This window comes from Puntigrus tetrazona, chromosome 6 (assembly GCF_018831695.1).
Source record: "Puntigrus tetrazona isolate hp1 chromosome 6, ASM1883169v1, whole genome shotgun sequence".
Lineage (NCBI taxonomy): Eukaryota > Metazoa > Chordata > Actinopteri > Cypriniformes > Cyprinidae > Puntigrus > Puntigrus tetrazona.
The window spans coordinates 16142758-16163879 of NC_056704.1; the positions used below are offsets into that span (position 1 = coordinate 16142758).

Genomic DNA, 21122 nt, shown 5'->3' on the forward strand with positions numbered 1-21122 from the left:
CAGTGTGACAACCCTGACCAAAATCGAGTTGTTTCTGGTCGGCTAGTGAGATGTCAGCCTTAGGCAATAAAAATAAACAGAAAGAAAAACCATCACGCTCTACTTTGGATAACTTCAGCGAGTGTGTTAGAGGATTGTTCACAGCTATCTAAAATAAACAGGCATAAAGTCTGGAACCAGCTGACAACCGTGGGGAAGCAAACAATATAACCTGAACAAAAAGGATACAAATTAAGCTACTCATCAAGGAAAGGTCACCAAAACAATAGTATTGCCAAGAAACTATATAACTGACCGGAAGGCCAATTACAGGCCAATTACACACTGAAGCTACTGTAAATAGAGTTGAGTGCATAATCCTGTCCAGAGATCGGAATACTCGTTATATCTATAGCGTATATAAAACTAAACTCCACAATTAATGGAAAGAAGTATTCTTTTTGACTAATAATAGATCGCCAGCCAGTAGTTTTCCCAAAAAACGTCTCACAAACAGCAGGTTTCACCAACTGTCGCCAATCACATTCCCTGTTCACAAGTCAGGAAAAGTTTACTACAGCCATCACAAGTTTAGTGCTGCAGGAGTGACTCTTTTATCCTCCACACACAAAAAACTATTCATTTTTTTCAATCTGGCAAATAAATGTAGTTAAATGTAGTCGGTGCGCACATTATTCTATATTACTAAAGGAACACTAAATGCTTATGATTAAATAAAATCTTGATTTATAATTATTCACTACATTACGAAGCAACGGCTGCTTTTCTCAAAGAGTTTGTGATGGTCTCCACCAGTTGCTATGATGCACCTGGATGTAAGTGATTTGGTTGTCATGGAAATGACTCATCTCTTTGATTTAGAGATCAACCAATATATTTACATTTACACATTTCCAGTAAAAAAAACCGGATTTGAACATTCAAACAGCTGATCTGTAAAACATCTCACTTTGTAATTAACCTACTGCGATTTAGTTTAAAATATTTTTAAACAAATATTTCATTTTATCTTATGTTATAATTCGTAATACATTTTATTATACCATAGGCAGCCTTCGCATTTTTCTGCCGCTGCTGAAAAAGTCTGTCAATGACGTTTTCAGAACGACTGGTGTCTGTCACAGCAATTGTTTCATTTTTCACTTCATTTCATTGTTTTTAATACTAAGGGTGTTCGAAATGAACATCACTAAACCATCCCTTACCAAGACTGTTGATTTGTTAGGGGGTAAACTGACAGACTAATGGAATTACTGACTAATTATTTTCCGTTATAAATTCACAGCCTTTGTCTATGCTGTCACTTCACCTCTAAAAGAGGATGGAAATAAAAGGGAAAAAATCTATTACTATGATTGCCAAGACGGTGATAAACCTCAGAGCAGGGCGAGCAAGAAAAAGATATGAAAAGATGGAGAAAGATGATTGTGAGCTGTGACAGGAAGAGTGTATTGATTGGCTTAGTGCGCTCGTGGCTTTTAATTTCCCTGACTGGCTTTCCACCCTCAGTTTGTGATGGATGAGAGGAGGCTTCAATCACAATTCACAACCTGATGAGACACGTACGTGCACACACACCGACACAAAAAAAAATCCATGCTGTAACACACCGCATTAAGAAGTTTGCCAGAAGTAACTGCGGTATGCTGACTGCCGATCGAAAGCTGCCGCAATTTAACACAGTCTTAGCTTGACGCTCATTCGCTTATGCACACGCAGCACAAAGCGCGCTGTTACAGGCCCCTAATAATAATAATAATAATAATAATAATAATAATAATAGCAATAAATCCTGCAGGTCTTTGCCGTTTTGATTTATGGACAGTCCTTTATTAGTCCAGAACAAACATTTACATATATGAATAACATATGAACCTATGAATAATTAACACATGAATAATTAACAGGCTCATTTCTTGTGGTCTTCTGAAGAGGGTCGAGGTACTGCATCTCTAACCCTTCCAGCGCTCACCGGAAAAAATTGGGCAGCGTGACTTTCAGCATAGCATTCATCAAAAACCTTTCCTGCATTTTAATTTTTGAATCAGTGACACATCGGATGAGGAGGTGATCTATCTTGTTCGATGGAGGGAGGCGAAGACACGAAGACCTGAATTCTGATGAGTGGCAGGACGGGCTCGGAGGAGGGTGCGCGAATGTGCGCGGAGAGGCCGAGGTAATTAGAGGTCTTTTAGAGTAATTATTCAGGGATCTGAGAGGAGCTGTTTAGTCCAGACCTCTCATGTGAAACACTAAGGGACATACACTGATTATACGCCATTAGTCTGTACCGCTCACACCGCAGATAATGTTTATGCTGATTTCTGCCTATCCAAGTGTGTATTTATGACCATTTTATGATCACGGGTTTTAGAATAAACATCTAAAATGTTTCTCACATGGAGAGTTGCACCTACATTTTTGATTAATTTCATGCATCCTCGCTTAATAAAAGCATTCATTTCTTTAAAAAATCTTACTGAATCCAAATGCTGTCTGTAAATATAGCTTGGGCATTTAGTTTCAGAATTAATTTCTATGGTCTTGGCAGCCAACAATTCACCGCACAATAATACTGCGGTCGTCTCCAAACCATGAGTCTGGGTCATATTTTTTGCTCTGGGTTTTTTGAAGAGAGCACGTCACGCCATGTCCATGTGTTGGCAAATATACATAATTTGGCTGCTGCTATCAATAAAAAGATTTTGTGCTCAAAACACTAATAAAAACATAGTAAGGGAATCACTGGCTCCGAACCATTTTACACTCTTTATAGGCAACGATTTAAAAATATTACTTAAATATTATTTCTTAAGTATGTCTGAGTTGTACTGTATTAGCAATGTTTTTTTCTGTCCACAATTTTTACCTCGCAGACGGCCAGGTAAGTAACATGGTGTTCGAGATAGTGAAGTGTTTTTTGGCCTATGTTGCAAAATAAAGTCTCGATTAAATAACACAATGAAGGTCTGGGGAGCATTCACCATTTACAGATCGGCATCAGAAGGGATTGTGCGGTGATAATCCTAAACCTTTTAACTCAGCTAACTTTATTCACTTTGATGATGAGACGAACCTCTCTGACCCACCTACGAATGGTAAGTGGATAGAGGATGGAAGGTTAATTTACAAGGGCAGTGCGGTGAAGAGACATTTGAGGACAGAACATTGGTATAACGAGCGACGGAAAGACTTTTTTACAGTTTAAATACCATTAATAACATTTAGCTTCGGCTTCCGATATACAGGGCGCAGTACAAATTGCATAATACACATAAATAAAAAATGGAAGTCAGTGCATAAAATAAAATAACATTAAGTAATTAAATTAAATTTTAACTGTAGTATTGCTCATTTTAGAGTCGCTTTTATCTTGTTTGCGGTCAAAACAGGCAGGAAGCCATCATTTTATATGATATTTTTACGTACTACGAAAAAAATCTTTAATATTAAAACAAAAACAATGCAACATACTGCATGCCATATTGTAGCCTGTTACACCTGATTAGAACCACAGCTTTTCCACTTACATGGGACATAGTTCAGAATCCTTACTGTAGAACCCTTTCCCCTGCCATCTGCCTGCTGGTTAGGGGTAAGTGGATAAGGTCATAATCCTTTTACAGTCAATGCATTTAAAAAGAGCAAGACTAGGAGAGATTTCCATAACAGCAAAATGCGTTAGTGTCCTAGAAGATTCTTCACAGCTGGAAAGTGATGAGGTAATGAAAAGAGACTGGGTGGGATAAAAGAGAGATTACGACAAATAAATGATAGAAGCAGGAGGACAGGAAAGATGAGAAATTAGAAATTGCAGGAGAATTGCAGGCACTGAAAACGATAAAGGCTTTTCTTTAAAGTCAAGTTTCAATAGAATGGCTTGCTCCAACCTTTTTTTCTTCTGAAATCGTGTATTTTTAGACTCGCACAGCTCTCATGAGCTTGAGCGGCCAATCAAATATTCTGTGTAATCTTTTTGAATCTTGAGAAACTTCATAACTTCCGACTACAAAAAACTGTAAAACGCCCTTTCGCTGTTATGAAATATTTTCGACTAATTCAAAATTCTTTTTTTTTTTTTTTTTTTGTGATACGCGCACGCAGATCTCAGCTCATATGTTGAGTGACTATGTGAAAAATCACATAAAACTTTTTCTCTGTTTGTGGGAAAATATTGATCGGCCCTCTCATTTTTCACCCGGGGCAAAATTGAATTCTCTGCCTTGAAAATATTTGCCTCCCTTGAACAAATCAATTAATCTGTCCCTCCTGACTTGCTCTCTGACTCGCAGAATTTTTCGCCCTGTTGTCTGAAGTGGCCAGCACTTAAGAAAGCAGCTGCCTAACCCTATTAAGTTCTTCTGCAAAAGCCTGTTCTTTGGACTCCATTCAACTGTAAGAGCGTGTTGGGAATTTATCCAGTAAACTTGTGCTCCCTGACATCTTTACAATATATTACGTAATGAGCTGGGCACCACTGCTTCAATTACAAACCAGTGCAGTGGTTTTAACTCATTTGAACAAGATCTGCCTAGATGTTCTTGACATTTTTCCCATCTTTGGAGGGAAACGGAAATGAAGCAATGAAGAAAGGCAGTATAGAGAGGACACTGGACAGGGGCTTTGTTCTCACTTCTGCACTTTCAGTTTTCACCACAGGGGGACAGTGACACAGACAAATACAGTCTTACACACCTTGTAATGTAGCTTTTTGTTTTCATTTATTTTAATTCAGTTTGTATTTACATTTTGCTCTACGTCAGTTATACAACATGAGTGAACAATTACATTTCTTTATGTAAACTGCTTACTAACTTATGGTCTTTATCTAATGTCTGCATTTATTCCCCAAAAATAATTAAATAATATCATAATTATTCTGCAATTTCCATTAAGTATTAATCTAGGTTATTTTATTAATTAATTAACTTTTTTTTTTCACATGTGCTCCAAGCAGCTATGACTTACATGGACAGAGACAAGAGATAGAATGGTAGAATAATAGATAGAATGACATGCAGTAATAATAATAATAATAATAATAATATGAATACTTTTTGTAATGATTGTTACACAAATTATAATATTATTTATTGTTATTACTTTTATTTAAAAAGTTAAAATAAAAAAAAAAAAAAAAAAATAAATATAATATATATATATATATATATATATATATATATATATATATATATATATATATATATATATAAAAATAAAAAGTAGCTGTACTGGAGAATAAATCAAATAAAACTGATACTGAATAAAATATACCAGGTCTGTCTTTGTATGGCACATGTCTCAATCAAATACTGCCCTCCCATGGCTTAACCGTGTAACCATCAATACAGCTCAAGGATGATTTTTATTCTTTGATTATCTATTCTGTTGCTAAAGGACACCTCAGTGTGTCTTAGTCTTGAACTGTGCAGTCACAACCAACCAAATCATAAAAACACTTGTACACGCAGCAATGGGAGGCGCGCAACCTGAAGTCTTGGCTTCACTTTTGGCGTTATATATTTACAGGTCTGGCTTCATGATGCTTTCACAAAAGATGAATAGACAGAGAAAGAACAAGAACTTAAACTTTCCAGAAGTCAGAACCCAGACCTTCATTATAGATAGGCAGCCAGACGGGATTTTCAAAAACACAGAGCCTTGATGAATTATTAATAATATCAAGTCTTGGGGCAAACACACGAACACTGCTATTAAATTTTAATGTTCTATCAGCACTGTAATGTAGAAGATGGTGTGACCAGAGAGAGGAGAATATAACAGAGAGAGAAAATAAAGGACGCATCAGTTGAGTGTTAGAGGCCACGCTGAACCTCGAGAGATACAAGAGCGGGAACATCTGTGTTTCTGGGGCTCGAGAAAAGAAAGGGAGCAGGGAGACCACCTGCAGGTGTGTTTGAGCATATGTACATGCAGGTGTGTATGTTTTGGAGGGGTTCCTCTCTCACCTTTCCCCAGGGAGCTGGGCTCTCGTGCAGGGAAGACAGGATCTTTTATCTTGGCTGATGTCCCAATCAATCAGAGTGACAGTGATGGAGACCCAAGTGGCCAGACTCTCATATAGACCCAGCTCTCCCATCTGTCATTATTAACCCCTACTGAGGAGAGTTTTGAGATTTAACCACAACTATTTATTCAAAAATAAAACCTTTTCATAGCAGTTCAACAGAGAAAGATGCAGTAAGAAAAAAATATTTTCTCTACAGTCCAGAAAGTTCACACATAGTTGACTTAACTTTACAAGTGATTCTTATTGGTCAATTAATGCATCAAAACATGACTTAAAACGTGTGCGTTTATATTTACAAAATAAGAGCGATTTCGAAAATTCATGCTTTACTTTTTACATTATTTTGAATACCTGTCTGCTTAGTTCGAAAATGACCTGCCCGCGAAATTTTCGCGCCTTAACTGGCTCTGAGATTTTCTTCACGCGTTCTAATTTCATGTCTCTTTTCATGAATTGTATTATAACATAATCAAATAATTTAGCTATTTCAAGGCGTCATTGTAAAGTGAAAGCACGAGCCTCACAGACTGAATCGCAAGTTTGTGAAGGAGCTCTATCTGCTAACAAGGCAAAGCGTAAAACACATACCTCTTCTTCAGACGACTAATGCTTTTGTGGTTTTCCATTTTAAACCGTATAGGATTTTTTCCCATCCATGTTTGATTGATAATATACAAAATGTGGGAGGAGTTACCTTGCTTGACGCTATAGATTTAAAAAAAAAAAAAAAAAAAAAAAAAAAAACGCCCAACTTAAAAGGACAGTTCACTCAAAATATAAAATTCTGTCATTTATGTTGTTCTAAACCCGTAAGACTTTTCGTTCATTTTCGCAATACAAACTAGAATATTGTTGATGCCCAAGTGTGACACGTTCCTGAAACAGACAACATTCACGCAACCAATCAGAACTGAGGGATAACTTTTCAGGAAATATCTGGAAATTTTTATGTTTAGGAATAAATTATGGATATGCTAAGGTTTAGGTGTAGGGATTGGAATATTTTAGACAGAAATGTTGATCCAGGATAAGCAAATGATATTTATCCAGTCTTAATAGGCAAAATCATTCTAGGGTACTTTCAAAATGGTGGAAGACGAGAACTTGGGTAAAAGACTTGCTTAATAAAGTATGTTGTAATTGTTTACTTTGACCACAAAAATGATTCTCGTAGCTTTGTAAAATTAAGGTTGGACCCTTGATAGGATAGTCACATGGATAGCCAGTTTTAAGATGTTTTGCTAAATTTCTGTGGCGCTATCGTTGAATTCTATGGACGGAGGATACTGATTTCATCAAAAATATCTTAATTTGAGTTCCAAAGATGAACAAAGGTCTTATGAGTTTGGAACAACCCCAGTACCAGAGTGATTAATTAATAAATGATTCACACAACCACTGTGTATCACCTCCTAAAAAATAATTTATAAAAAAGGATAACATATATATGTTTTGTAAATGACTTGTTATTTCCAGTATCTAGATGATAGACTGAATACCACATTGAGCATTAAATCCTTTAGTATCATATACAGTTCTATTAAAATTAACTATTGAATCATTCATGTTCACAATCTGCCACATACACGGTTTCTGTCAGGTCCAAGCCTTCTTAATGACCCACCAGCCACAGTTCACTCACAGTTTCTTTGCTGCTATCAAAATCCAGAGCCTTTCTTTCGCCATTTCCTTGGCATGCAGCATTAGGCGAGAGCTGAAATCCCAATACCCCACTCTATTTCTCTTCTCCACGGGCTAATTTATTGCTCTCAGCAACTGAACTTTCACACTATTTGCCTGGCAGGCAACATCAAGTCTGCACACTGTACAGGTTATGGGTGTGTGTGCACATTCATCACACAGAATAAGGCTCATTAAACGTGGCGCGTGGTACCACAGAGAGCAATTAGCCTATAATGCAGCTTCCACCTGCCATTCTTCTATGCCATACTATAAGCAGGTAAAACTAATTGCTAACATCTAATATCAGATCAAACTGATGAAAGCATTTATTATGTATCCTATTATCTAGCGCACTCAAGTCACTTTGGAAGGTTAACGTTCAACATGTGGCTCATGCTCGTAAATAAGATACAATGATTCATGTACCTGCGTGCAGACTTGTCACATTTAAATTGAATCAATAGGCAGTGAAACTGTTCCTTCTTTTCCATTTCTTCGAGAAAACTTGGAAGTGAAAAAAAAGTGAGAGGATTGGGGAAAATAAATTCTGAAGTAGGGGAGAATTATTGCCCCCCTGAGGCCCTGCCCCCCTTCGCTTTTCTTCTGAAATCCATTTGGCCTGGTCCCCCCATTAGGCTGGCTGTCAGGCAGTGGATGCTGGGATGGGCGGCTGTGTAGAGAGAGGCAGGAATGGAATGAATTTACCCGGTCATGTAGAGCGGGTGTCAGAGACAGACTCAGCCAGCAATCCATCAGTGGCACCAGCTTCCTGTCAGAGGGGTCGAGAGGAAGAGACACATTGGGTCATCGGAGCATCTTCATTCTCTTGCGGTTCGCGTGCCGTGGGGAGATGGTAAGCGAGGGGGTCCGTGGAGCAGGTTTAAGTGTGCACATTTTCTCAATGTATATTTTCTTAATAGGCCTGCTGATGGGAAACAAGTGGATGTAGGCAAGACAGAGTCCAATTATCCCATATGGTGGGCGCCTTTCAAGCAAGCCAGCTAACCTTTGACCCCTTTGTCTTTGCCCTCAGGGCATAACAGCTCTACAACATACTCTAAGCCCATCTGAGAGGCACGAGGAAAACACACACTCACCAGAATCTAATGGACTTCATTACTTTGTCTTGTCAATGCCTAGCGTTGGCATGCTATGCCTATTAACATGATGTTTACGTCTTGTGCTGACCGTCTTCTGCATTCATTAAGGCAATGAATTCCCTGAAACAAGCTCATGACAGGTGGGTGAGCAAATACCTAAACTGTCCATTAGGGATCCATTTAACATACCTAAAGTCAGGGGAAATGAGCTGAGAGTGAAAATTTCAATGCTCTTCATTTAAATCTGTATCATGTTAAATGTCACTTATTTTTAATATGGTATTTCATTTTTTTTTTTTATATTAATATTATAATATATATATATATATATATATATATATATATATATATATATATATATATATATATTTTTTTTTTTTTTTTTTTTTTTTTTGATATTCAGTGTTGTGTACTGTTTATGTTTTAAACTTTGTGTTTCTGCATTTCTGCAATTCCATTCCAGGTGAAAAGCATTCTGTTGAATGTCACACTATTATTCATTTGCTGTTAGCAACATCTGTTTGGTAGATCCAACTTAACGTCTGAGGTGAATAAATACAAGCCACACGCTGAGTTACTTAAAAAAAAAAATCTTTATTATTCATAAGGTAGGATTAACAACAAACATGCGTCTTACCACAATAGAAAACTGTAAGATATTGCACTGGTTTTACTCTAGCAGATTTTTTTTCTTTGCCTATTTCTATTCACTTGTGTCTGTACAACCACATTGTCTCCTTTAGTCTTGGACAAAGCACGTGGACAGTGCCCTAAATCCAATAACACAACTGTATCACAATTGACTCCCTTGTTACCGAGCGTCAGGTCTTGAAATACACACAATATCTAGTCATTGTCCCATTCCATCTATGCGTCATGTCTAAGGCAGTGGCCATTGCACACCAAATAACTTCAATTCTTTTCATATTAAAAGACACTCAAAACACCAGCCTTAAAAATATTTACATAAAAGTAAACCATCTCATCTGTGCTGCCATTTGGGTCAAACACAAACACACACAGACATTAGGAGAGGGCAGTGGTTGGACACTGAGGCTATATGCGCGTTTATGGTAGGCAGATGCAAGTAGTAAGTGTATGTGTGCTCCAAAGGTTTTTTTTCATTCACAAAAAGCCGAGCTATACCACAGGTGAGAGGTGGAGGCTAAATTTGCTCTAGACGGTGTGTGAGATTACATTTCACTAGTGCGTGCGTGGTGGCATGTGGCTGCGGGACATTGATGGATGACCACCGCAGGCTTTCTGACACCATACCTCACCTCAACAAATAGCCCAACCATCATCATCATCCTCATCACGTACATGAGAAGGCAGTTAGCGTTCACTTTTACAGCCCAAGGCAGCTCACGACTTCCGAAAAGGGAGCAGAAATGAATTTAACATTTACACTGTTTTCCTTTTTTGTTAAGAGCACAACGGGCAGAATGTGAAGCAGGTCTTCAGAGACTACATGTAAAAAAAATTAGTGAAAAACGAAATACTAGGCTTATCGAGTGAATGCAAGAGTTTATGTCTTTACACTCTGTAAAATCTCAAATGCAATGCAGCCAGAAAGTAAATTCACTAGTGGTCTGCCATCACCTAAGCTACAAAATGTGCCTGAGCACTCGCACTACACATATGACACATTATTTAGACGTAATGCACTAGTGTGCCGTTTACAAATGATCTCTCAAAACACGTGTAAACATTGAAGGGAAGTGTCTATAAACCCTCCCAATTTAGTTTAAATGGAGATTCAAGTTTGGGTTTGAGAATGGTAACTTTGGAACGGGATTCAGTTGTAGATCATCACTTTTGGACACAATAGTTAAGCTTTGTTTAACTGACCACTAGCGTGTATGATTGATCAATGTCCTCTAGACCCAACAGGTCAAACACTCTTAATAGACCTGACTGTCCACAGATGCATTTCCAACTTCACCCAAATGCCATTCTTACCACAAGTGCATTTTTCACTGATCATGGTGCCCAGATTAATTAGGTTCGTCAGGAAATAAGCTTCAGGCTGCAATGCGATCAACAGCTCCATTCCTTATAGAAGTGGAAATGTGCAAGACATCCGTTCACATTTTATATGGACAAAACATGAATAAGGTTATAGCGTAACTGTACATACCATCATCATGTGACTCAATCACAATCAGTTATAAAGACTAACTAAAAACATTTTAATTTTCAATAGGGGCAAGGCCAAAAGAAGGGCGGGAGTGTTGGAAGAAGCCTTTACTTTAAGGACTGACTTGCTCTTAGCAACTAGACATTTTATACTAGGGGCAAGTGTTGAACATTGAGGAAAAAAATGGAGTGGTAAACTGAGTGGAAACATAATACAGACAACTGGTTTCAATTATAAATGTAAAATGTGGTTAAAACATCAAAGTTCCACAGGTTAACCTTTAAATACATTTGAATGTTAACATTATGTCAAGACAATATGACAATGTACCACAGTCTCACTTACTGGTCAAACCCCTCAAGACCCCAACTGGGATCTAACTGGATACTGTATTTATTGGTTTTTATATTATTGACACACAAAATAAAAAAAAGGGTTTGTGCAAATACATCTTTGCCCAGTATATGACAAAGGGATGAATCAGACAGAGCTGATATGGCAAAGATAGGACACCAGTCTAAAACACACTCCCATTTGTTTAGGGCATAAAACTAACAAATAACAGACTTTTTTAAATATGCATTATATAAGAACCCGCACAAACAAACACTCAAACATGCTTCTGTACACAGGCACGCGCACACACACACACACACACACACACACACACACACACACACACACACAAGTCTGCTGAAATAAGAAAACAAAAAAGCAAACAAATATACAGAGACAACAGCTAATTGGTCCAGATATTAAAATGATAGAAAATAAAACAGGCAAGCTGAAGTACAAGAAATAAAATGGTCCGCTTGAAACTCTGAAGAAAAAACTAGACATAATGATGTGCAAGTTACAAGAAATGTCTTTAGCTAAAATGTAGCTTGACATAACTTTACTGGGATATGAATGATGGCCAAAGATCACATGGTTCATTATACAGAGTAATTCCAAATAATTTCTAAAAACATGTTTATTTCTTAGAAACACTGAGTAACATGTAAAGAGGTAATTCATGCAGTTAATGGCCATCATTCTTCCCCATTATACATCCAAATTTCAGTTACCATATACAACATTGGTGACGTCTATGCCAAAGGCAAAATCTCAGATTGAATTTTCATAGACATACATCGCACATCTGTTCGACACAATTCAAAGCTGACACAAGTGCAAGTGAGAAAGATGGAAAATGCAGTTTGGTTTTTCTTTATATACTACAGGTGTGATGAAATCAACTTTGCGTGTTTGTGAAAATTGCTTGGGATACGCTACTCTTATTGCTGCAAAATGTCTTCCTCCAAAGATGAACAGGCAGAAAGAAATAGAAGTGAAATGCTGAGGTGTTGCTTTAAGGCACAACTATACCTACTACAAGAGAAAATTCTAAAATGTAATATAAAGATAATATGAAGAGGTAATATACTGTAAGTGGACATGGTTTCTGTCTGTCAGGGCCCAGACCCAAGCAATTTTCCAGGTTTTCTATCTGCTGAGAAAACTCAAAAAGAGGAACAAAAAACTAACAATTATGAAACCTCAGTTATTGAGTAAATGGCAGATCATAAAACATTCTGAAATTGAGCTGTTGAGATCATCTGTAAACACCTCCATCACTTCCTCTGTCTTTTCACAGGATATTGACATTATACAGGACAACTGCTTTGTGTTACATTGTGTATTTGTCTGTCATAGGCAAGTTAAATTAAAGCTGGAGAAAATGTTTTTTTCCAAAAGGCTGCTACGTTGTCTTGTTGGACTTGTCTCGTGAAGTAGTGGAACTAGACTTTGCTTGGGTCTGAGATTGCGCTTCAGACCTAGGCCTTGTGTGGTGCCACTTCTCAGAGTCCCTGGTCTATCCTGATGTTCTTCGCCAGCTTGAGAATTTGGAGAAGTTGGCCTTTTGGAAGTTCCTGGGACCTCTAAAGATCTCTGAGAAGTTGAGGCTGGCTCAGATTTGGATGATGTTTGTTTAGAGGGAGATTCAGTCAGCCGTGGAGACTGGGAGCCAGAAGCAGCAGATGGACTCGAGCGGTCAGGAGAATCAGGACGCTCCAGACGACATTCTTTATCTTTGGGTGAGTGGGGTCTGTCTGGGGACGCTGGTCCTTTGTCCGCTCCGAGGGTCTCTTTAGTACCTGGGATGTTGAGTTTGACAGGGCCAAGCACACTCTTAGCAACAGTGGCCAGCTGAGACACAACTTTGTCCATTCCACTCTCAGAGGCAGTGGATGGAGAGGCTGCAGCAGCGGCAGTAGCAGCAGCTGCAGCTGCAGCCTGTCTGCGATTGTCAGCCTCCTTCATCTCCTTGGTGATGCCTCCAGTTGGTGTGGTAGCAACAGGGACATCCCTGGTCACTCCAGAAGCAGTGCTAGGATCCATTTTACTACTGGTTTTTGACTTGGGCTCAGAAGATTTGGGGGTCCTCCGAGAATCCAATGGAGGTGTGGTGGGTTTGACAAATGGGTCTTTGCTGACAGAAGTAAAAGCGCTACCATGGGTGGAAAAGGTACTAGATAGCGGGCTGGGTTGAGGCGGAGATGGCCTAACATTGGATTGAGAGTCCTGTCCCTTTGACTCTTTCATTTTTGACTGTTCAGCTAATGTTGAACTGGAGCTTTGGGCCACAATAGATGTTGTAGGATTCTGTTCTGGGGGCTTGGCTGTACCTTGCATTGACAGTGAGGCTGAAATTTGTGTCTGAGATTGAGTTGTACTTTGGCTTTGTATCTGCAGCCCTCTGCTGGGCTGAGGTAAGCCTGGGGGTGCAACCGTTGAGGGCAACAGTCCCAGTGTTGGTGGAGCTGCTGGTCCCATCCTGATGGTATGGGGAGAGGCCATTACAGTAGTAGGCCTTAAGACATGGCTTGGAGGAACATAGCTTGTTCTACGTCCATCTTGGCTATCTTCTGACCCTTCATCTGTCTCATCTTCTGATGAATCCACCTCGTGGATGGCATCCTGTTTTTGAAGAGACTCACGACGCTCAGCGCGATCCTGGCGTATGGCTGACAGCTTGTCTTTCAGTTTACTCTTCCCAGGAACAAGTCCAAGAGTTCCAGTACCTGACTCAGGACCTTCTTGCCTACCCAGTTTACGAACTGAACTTTTCTGCAGGCTGCCCTTTTCTGCAGGAGACACTCTTCCCCCCATTAGAGTCTCACTGGCTGACTCCTGCAGGCTCTGTAGACTGGGGTCTCGCTGCAGCATCTCTTTTTTAAAATCTGAATGTGAGGTATCAAGACTGTGTTTGCGGCTGGCACCAACTGGCAGCTTTTTATCAGCAGCAGAGGATGGAGAAGGAGAGGAGGATGAAGAAGAAAGAGAGGCTGCAAGCTTCTCAGCTGATTGGACACGTTTGAGCAGAGGAGAGCGAGGAGGGTCTGCACTCTTTGGGCGGGATATCTGTCTTACTAATGGAGGTGAAGAGTGGAGTTTGACAGGGAAAGACTGGCCTATTGAAGAAGTGATGAGGGCGTGGCTTGGCAGAGGTGAAGGAGAACGCTGTGGAGAGGTGCTCTGAGGGGTGGGCGATGGTGTACGAGCCAGGGGAGATAAGGGGATATTGCCGGCTGATTTCCGGCGAGGGGAACGGTACTGGCGCTGTAGTTTAGGAGCCAGACCATGCAAAGAGCTGGGTCTGATCTGACCAGAACTGGCAGGGGAGTTTGGCACACTGGAGCTAGGTGAGCTACTTTGGGATGAGTTCCCACCAACTGCATTAGAGAAAGAGAAAATTTAAGGTTAAAGATTAAACTTTTTAAAAGGAAATATGAAGACAGAATACTGATTTCATAATTGGGAACTAATTACTATATTGTATGTAGATGATAAACGTTAAATGAAATGGGAACATAATTTGACATGACATTACGTGAATAAAAATCATATTGGCATTAGTTTGTCTGAAACTTCACCTGAGTGGGCAGAGTCGGGTGTGGAACGACAGCCCTGTGTGGGTGAACGAGGGGACATGTGCGTGGGAGACCCTGGGACACTTTCACCTGATGAAACTGAGCGGTTCAAAGAAGACAGGCTACGACTGGTGTGGAGAAGCGTTGCCTGCTTGGTGATCTTACGAAACAGTGAGTTTCTCTTCTTACTGTAGTGAACATAAAAGTATATATAAAGCACACATGCAAGCTTGAGGATAAAATGGGAAAAATTTTGCATGACTTTTTGTCTGACTTTGATGGTACACTACACGTTAGACTTCACCTGTCTTGTCCTTCTCTGGTTTTGGTTCTTTTGTTGCGCCGGGCCATTTTGGACTTGTGGCTGGTTTTGCGTGCAGGGCCAACTTTAATAGATGTATTCTCAAAGGGCGTAGCAGAAATGGACACCTTGCTGCCACTCTGCAACATAAAAAGAAATTATCTAAAAATCTATAATTTCTAAAAGCAACAATGCTCATCAGATTAGATATGCCAATGTACCTTGAGAATAAGCTCTACAACTTCTGTATGCACAAGTCCATGGACAGGCTCTCCATTAACATGTGTGATAAGATCGCCCTCTCTCAGTCCAGCCTCATGAGCAGGTCCCCCATCCTCCACGTGCTGCAAAATCATATGTTAGAGCACTCTAAACCACAAATTGGTACAGTCTTACTGCATCATGAAGAATAATATAATCTGCCATACTCACCCAGACCATGTGGTGCACAGTATAAATGTCTGTGTCTCCCATGTAAACCCTGATGGCACGCAGGGTGAAACCATATTTCTTGCCAGCTCTGTGGATGACTATGGCGGGTTTGACACTGGAGACAGCTGGAGACAGGTCTCTGCTGGGTGAAGAGTCGCGTGATGAAGGGTTAGACGAGAGAGAATGTGGGGACATGGGACTGGCCAAAGGAGAGGCCCCGTGGTGGTCTAAAATACAAGGAAAAATATAAATAAATAAAATGTGCCGCAGTTAAAGTGTGACACTCCACCACATATATTTTTTAAGAGGATAGAGAGAGGCAATCCAATCAAATGACTAGTAAGACATGATTCATGTTGGTCCTGGTACAATATTTCTATTAACAAATCTTGAGGATCATAAGGATCCTAATCAAAAGAATTAGGATTGTTAAACCTATTATCATACTTCCTGTTGTTTAAGGACCAACAAAAAGGACCACATATTTTTACATGGCAAAATGACAATCATCATTGTGACTGCTGACTTACCAGCAGGGATCATAAGTGAGAGGGTAGTGGCTGAAGCTGACTTGATAACTTTGTTAAGAGGGCGTGATGTGTGTTTCTCTGCATCTCCTGACAGCAGTCTGTGACGAGCTCTACGAGCTGCCAAATCACTGATTGCTTTAGGAGTGGAGTTTTCAGATCCTTCAGCACTGTAGCGAGAAGCTCGATCCAACACGTCGCCAGAACTACCAGCTGAAATCACACACAAAAGAAAAATTAGCAGAGATATCAGAACTCCCCAATATGGTGTTACTAAATCCCATTCACTTTGGTAATTCTAATTCTTTCAGTTTTTTTTTTTTTTTATCTCATTAGGTCTAGGACCAATCTTAAAAGAATTTGAATTTTTAACTAAAGCTAGAACACATACTAGTCCCTAAAATAATTCAAGATTTACGTGTGACTGTGGATTGGCTAATCTGGCTGGAAGTGGAGCCTGGTGTGGTTGGCGATTCATCCAGCCTGAGCTCTCTCTCCACAGGTAGCTCTGGTATGGCCTGAGGCAGATCTTCCCCACGAGGGCCCCTCACAGGGGTCTTTCTGCCCCCTACACCACCATCCTCTTCACTGGAAATGGCAAATCGAGGCATTTCGATGATGGCCGAGCAGCAACGTCGACGTACGGTTAGAGGTGGGCTGGAGTCACTCTCGGTGTGAGATGACTCGGAAACAGAGAGTCGCTTCCTTAGGCTACAAAAGACCAAATGTCCAGATCACTGCACCATGTTGAACAAACGTTAAATATATATATTTTTAAAATACAGTATGATATCTATGATTTATCAGAATCATTTCAGGTTTTTCACTCACATCTCAGGTGAGCCCACCAGCCAGCTCCGGTCTCGAGACTTTAGTCCACTGAGACTATCAATACGCTCTCCTCCTTCTTCACTTAGACTGCGCTTAGTGGGAGGAGGGGTGCGCTTCTCCTCATGCAAGGAAAGACGCTCCATGCTACTATATACCTGAAAATGGTAGAGATGACGAGGAGACGACAGATTAAGTTAAAAGGGCAAACAAAAGAAAAAATCAATACTGAAAACAGTACTTCTGCTGTTGTTAAAAGTGTTAGCATGTCTTCCTTTACACCTTGCTGAATCGTGGTGAACAGGAGGAGAACTGACGGATCTCCAGATGGTCGTCATCATTTGTATCATCCTCTTCCTCCGAGTCCACGTGATGATACCGATCTGAGCGTGCTAGAGGGTTGTAGAAAGAAATTTCAAACAGTGTTTTAGAAAATCTAAGCCCATGTGGCTTGCATCTGTATTGCAGGTAGGGAATAAAGTGCCCTGTTATAAATTTCTCTACAGTCTCTGCAGTCTGAACACATACTGTCAAAGTAGCTAGTGTCATCCTCCGACTCCAGCTGAGGAATGAACTCTGCCTTCTGCCTCAGGAGACTGTTCCAGTCCAGATCAGTAAAGAAACGGTGCTGTTTCACCTCAAATGCACTCCCTGTGAGACAGGGAGAGAGAACATCTCTTCAAAAATTTCTCAGAAACAGAGATATAGGATAGCATTTCAGGTTTATTCATACACTATTAATCTCAGAAGATCAGTCAAGTCACTCTTCTAAAACTTAACCAGGGGGATCAATAAGTAGTCAGAGTCTATGTAAGTGTGAGTTTGTGTGACAGAGGACCTGTTCCCAGACGCTCCAGAGGGTTTTGCCGCAGTAGTTTGGAGATGAGATCTTGAGCATCTGGAGGCAATGCTTCATCACCTTCTGGCCAGATTATCTCATCTATTGAACGGCACATACAGAATCACATTTCTGAAAGTACTCTCAACAACAACAGAATTAGGTTTACAGTGGTTTTTTAATTTATTTCAAAGTATTTTGATATATTAGATGGCACAAGAACAGCTTGAATTTAAGTGTGTATTAGGTTTTTCAAAATTAATTAAAGACCGGTAAAGCAGATTACTGATTAGGAAAGACTAATAGTAGATATATTTATATTCTTTTATTATTATTTTTTTAATTTTTTATTTTGCATTTTCTTTCAGATATGACACTAACCACTGATGACTTGGCCAAACAGTTCCTCAGGTGTATCTCCAAAGAAGGGAGCACATCCCACAAGAAACTCATACAAGATGACTCCCATGGCCCACCAGTCAACTGGCTTTCCATAGCCCTGCCTCAGAATGACCTCAGGCGCTATGTACTCCGGAGTACCACACACCTGATGGGGAGAAAGAAAGTATTTTGAGACATAGCTCCATAGTTTGCTTTTAATAAATTAATAAATAACAATACAAGGTCTCTGTACCTGTTTGTCCAGAAATTCTCTGGTGTCTTTTTCGATATGGCCCTCATATAGATTGGTTGTTAAGCTCATTAAACCAATCTTGGACAGTCCGAAATCTGTAAGTTTTATGTGTCCCATTGATGTAATCAGGAGACTATTGGGAAAAAAATAAAAAATAAATCAGTGATTATGAAAAGCCCATCCATTTATTTAAAAAGCTGTCTAAACCTATATCAACTGATCTGTTGCAGTTTAACAAGCATGTTTTCATATTCTTAGAAAGTGAGATGGAATTTAATAAATAAAAATCCTTCATGTCAGAAAGTCAGGTTCAAGCACTGTGGGGTTTGGTGTTACTTGTGCTTACTTGTCAGGTTTGAGGTCCCTGTGTACAATACCATAATTGTGAAGGTATTCCAGTGCTAGAACAGTCTCAGCAAAGTACATGCGTGCCATGTCCACAGGCAGAGCCCCAATGTGCTTCAGCAAAGTGGCACAGTCCCCACCTTCAGACACACACAAACACTTTCAACTACTCTGTGGTGTATCCCACAATGAAGTCCTCCACATAGACTGTTTCTTACCTTCCACATACTCCATAACCATGCAAAGATGTCTTCTTGTTTCAAAAGAGCAGAACATGCTGACAACAAAAGGATTCTCTGCAAATGTCAGGATGTCTCTTTCCACAAAGGCCTGCTGGATCTGGTTGCGCAGGATCAGGTTCTGCTTGTTGATCTTCTTCATGGCAAATCTCTGACGGGTCTCCTTATGTCTCACAAGAAACACAGCTCTAAGAAGACATAGGCATGTATTACTTTTGAGCTAGTAATGGCTTTCTAACTGTATGATTATTAAGCGGAGGAGAGCCAATTAGATAATTAATAATTTCAAAGGTTTTAGTAAGATTTCACTACTGCAGCAATGACCAAAAATCACTGTCTTACCCATAGGCTCCATTACTGATAAGTTTAATGGTCTCGAAATCTTCCTCGCGTGGAGTTTTAGTTTTTGGCTGAGGCTGTGGCTGGGGATGAGGCTGGGGCTGAGGCTGGAGTGGTTGTACAGTGGCTCCTCGACTCTGCATACAAACACAAGAACTTAGTGGTCTTAGTGGAATGTTATTGTAAAATAGAGTCAATAGAGTCACTGAAGACTTCAATTATAATAGACAATTCAATTACTCACATCTGTGGAATCTGTCTCCGTTTCTGGTGTTTCAGGGTTACCACTGTCATAGCTGCTCAGCTGGGCCATTTCTAGAGAGTGAGAGTGGAAAAAGAAAGCGAACCAGATGGCATTGAAAAATAACATATATATCACCGTAGTTCCTAATTTAATACTTCATAAAGTATTCATTAGTTGCTTCATAAAATCCTCAAAAGCTTTTGGACACTTATGCTACACTTAAAAATGATTCAATGTGCTAGATAACAAAATATTGAACCAAGTACCATTTGTTTCTGCACACTGTCTGATTTATTTTACTTTTGTATATCATACAATTTTTAAGTGTACCCTAGTGTTGAAATGCTTTTGAGGCCACTTTGAGTAGCATTCTTACCCTCAAGGGGTCCCTGGTGAGGCCCAGCTGGCTGATGATGTATCGAGGGATGTCAGACTTGATGCCTTGACCTTCTTTAGCATGACCTTCAGCAGCCTCTAACAGGTGGTAGAACTCTTCTGGATCAAACTCCTACAATACACATAGGCAGAATTGATATGAATATTAAATATGATATCAACTTATTCCCACTTAATCCCCAATCATTTAATTTATTCTAGATAAGTTACTCTATAATTACATTAAGAGATGTACATTTTTTGTACTGCTGTTGAAAACTACATTTTCAAATTATGATAAACTTATTTTTTCTTAAATCCTGATTCAAGACAAATATTTTAAATCATAATATTCATAGGACTTCATCAGCATTTTGTAGCAGACTAATTCTAAATCATTAAAAAATTAAAGAACGGAAAGAAAATAAGAGTGTGCTTATTGAGGCTGGTTTGTCTCCAGCTGCCACACTGAGGTATTTGGGATGCATTGTGCACACATGAAGCAGAATAGGTTAACAGCTCATTGCTCTCTCAGCTGCTGGTCCTCGATCAGTGCTGAGCTGCACTGTATGTTGTCATATTGCTGAATGCACCAGATTACTCAAAATACACATGGCCATAGACACGGAGCCCAGATGCTTTGTGTGGTAGTCAGCTTTTTTATTTACATGTGTTTCTATAATGTCTGGCGTGATTTATATAAATAAGACAAATCACTGTGCCTTTTGAAGCTTTACAATGTGGCCTTGATTCAACATGCACATTTCCTCAAGGCGAATCTAGCATTTTAATTATGCGGTACTAAGCATGTGCTTCATTAACTATGGAAAAGAAGTTTGCTATGAAGCCACAGTACAAATAATGTCCAGATTAGAGTCCTTTAAATTATCAGTGCTTACCAAACACTCCAGCAGCCGGGCGGGTCGGGCAATGATTATCATCAGCTTTTTCACCAACTTGGTGACAAATGTCACCTCCCCACTTTCTGAACGCTCATGAGCCTAGCAACAAACAAGAAAAAAAAAACATATTTGAAATGGCATACTAACATGCTAATCACAGTATTCAGTGTGTACTTTTATGAATTAAACACCTCAATGATCTACATTTGTCAAAATGGGCAATACATAGTAGATACAAATTATAGCACAC

The 21122-nt window shown here is 39.6% G+C and overlaps 1 protein-coding gene across 1 annotated transcript in view; it reads right to left on the reverse strand.

Annotated features, from left to right (window-relative positions):
* Positions 1-9388: 9388 nt before the first annotated feature.
* Positions 9389-21122, reverse strand: part of mast2 (microtubule associated serine/threonine kinase 2) — a 101695-nt gene continuing 89961 nt past the window's right edge. The window contains 23 exon segments of the mRNA XM_043241361.1: positions 9389-12781; positions 12784-13026; positions 13029-13074; positions 13076-14670; positions 14872-15056; positions 15173-15309; positions 15391-15513; positions 15602-15828; positions 16132-16341; positions 16547-16839; positions 16960-17114; positions 17239-17348; positions 17485-17607; positions 17795-17896; positions 18176-18341; positions 18429-18561; positions 18775-18913; positions 18992-19200; positions 19355-19488; positions 19596-19666; position 19926; positions 19972-20103; positions 20870-20971. Coding sequence (XP_043097296.1) covers positions 12696-12781; positions 12784-13026; positions 13029-13074; positions 13076-14670; positions 14872-15056; positions 15173-15309; positions 15391-15513; positions 15602-15828; positions 16132-16341; positions 16547-16839; positions 16960-17114; positions 17239-17348; positions 17485-17607; positions 17795-17896; positions 18176-18341; positions 18429-18561; positions 18775-18913; positions 18992-19200; positions 19355-19488; positions 19596-19666; position 19926; positions 19972-20103; positions 20870-20971 — 4722 coding nt within the window. The 3' untranslated portion in view covers positions 9389-12695.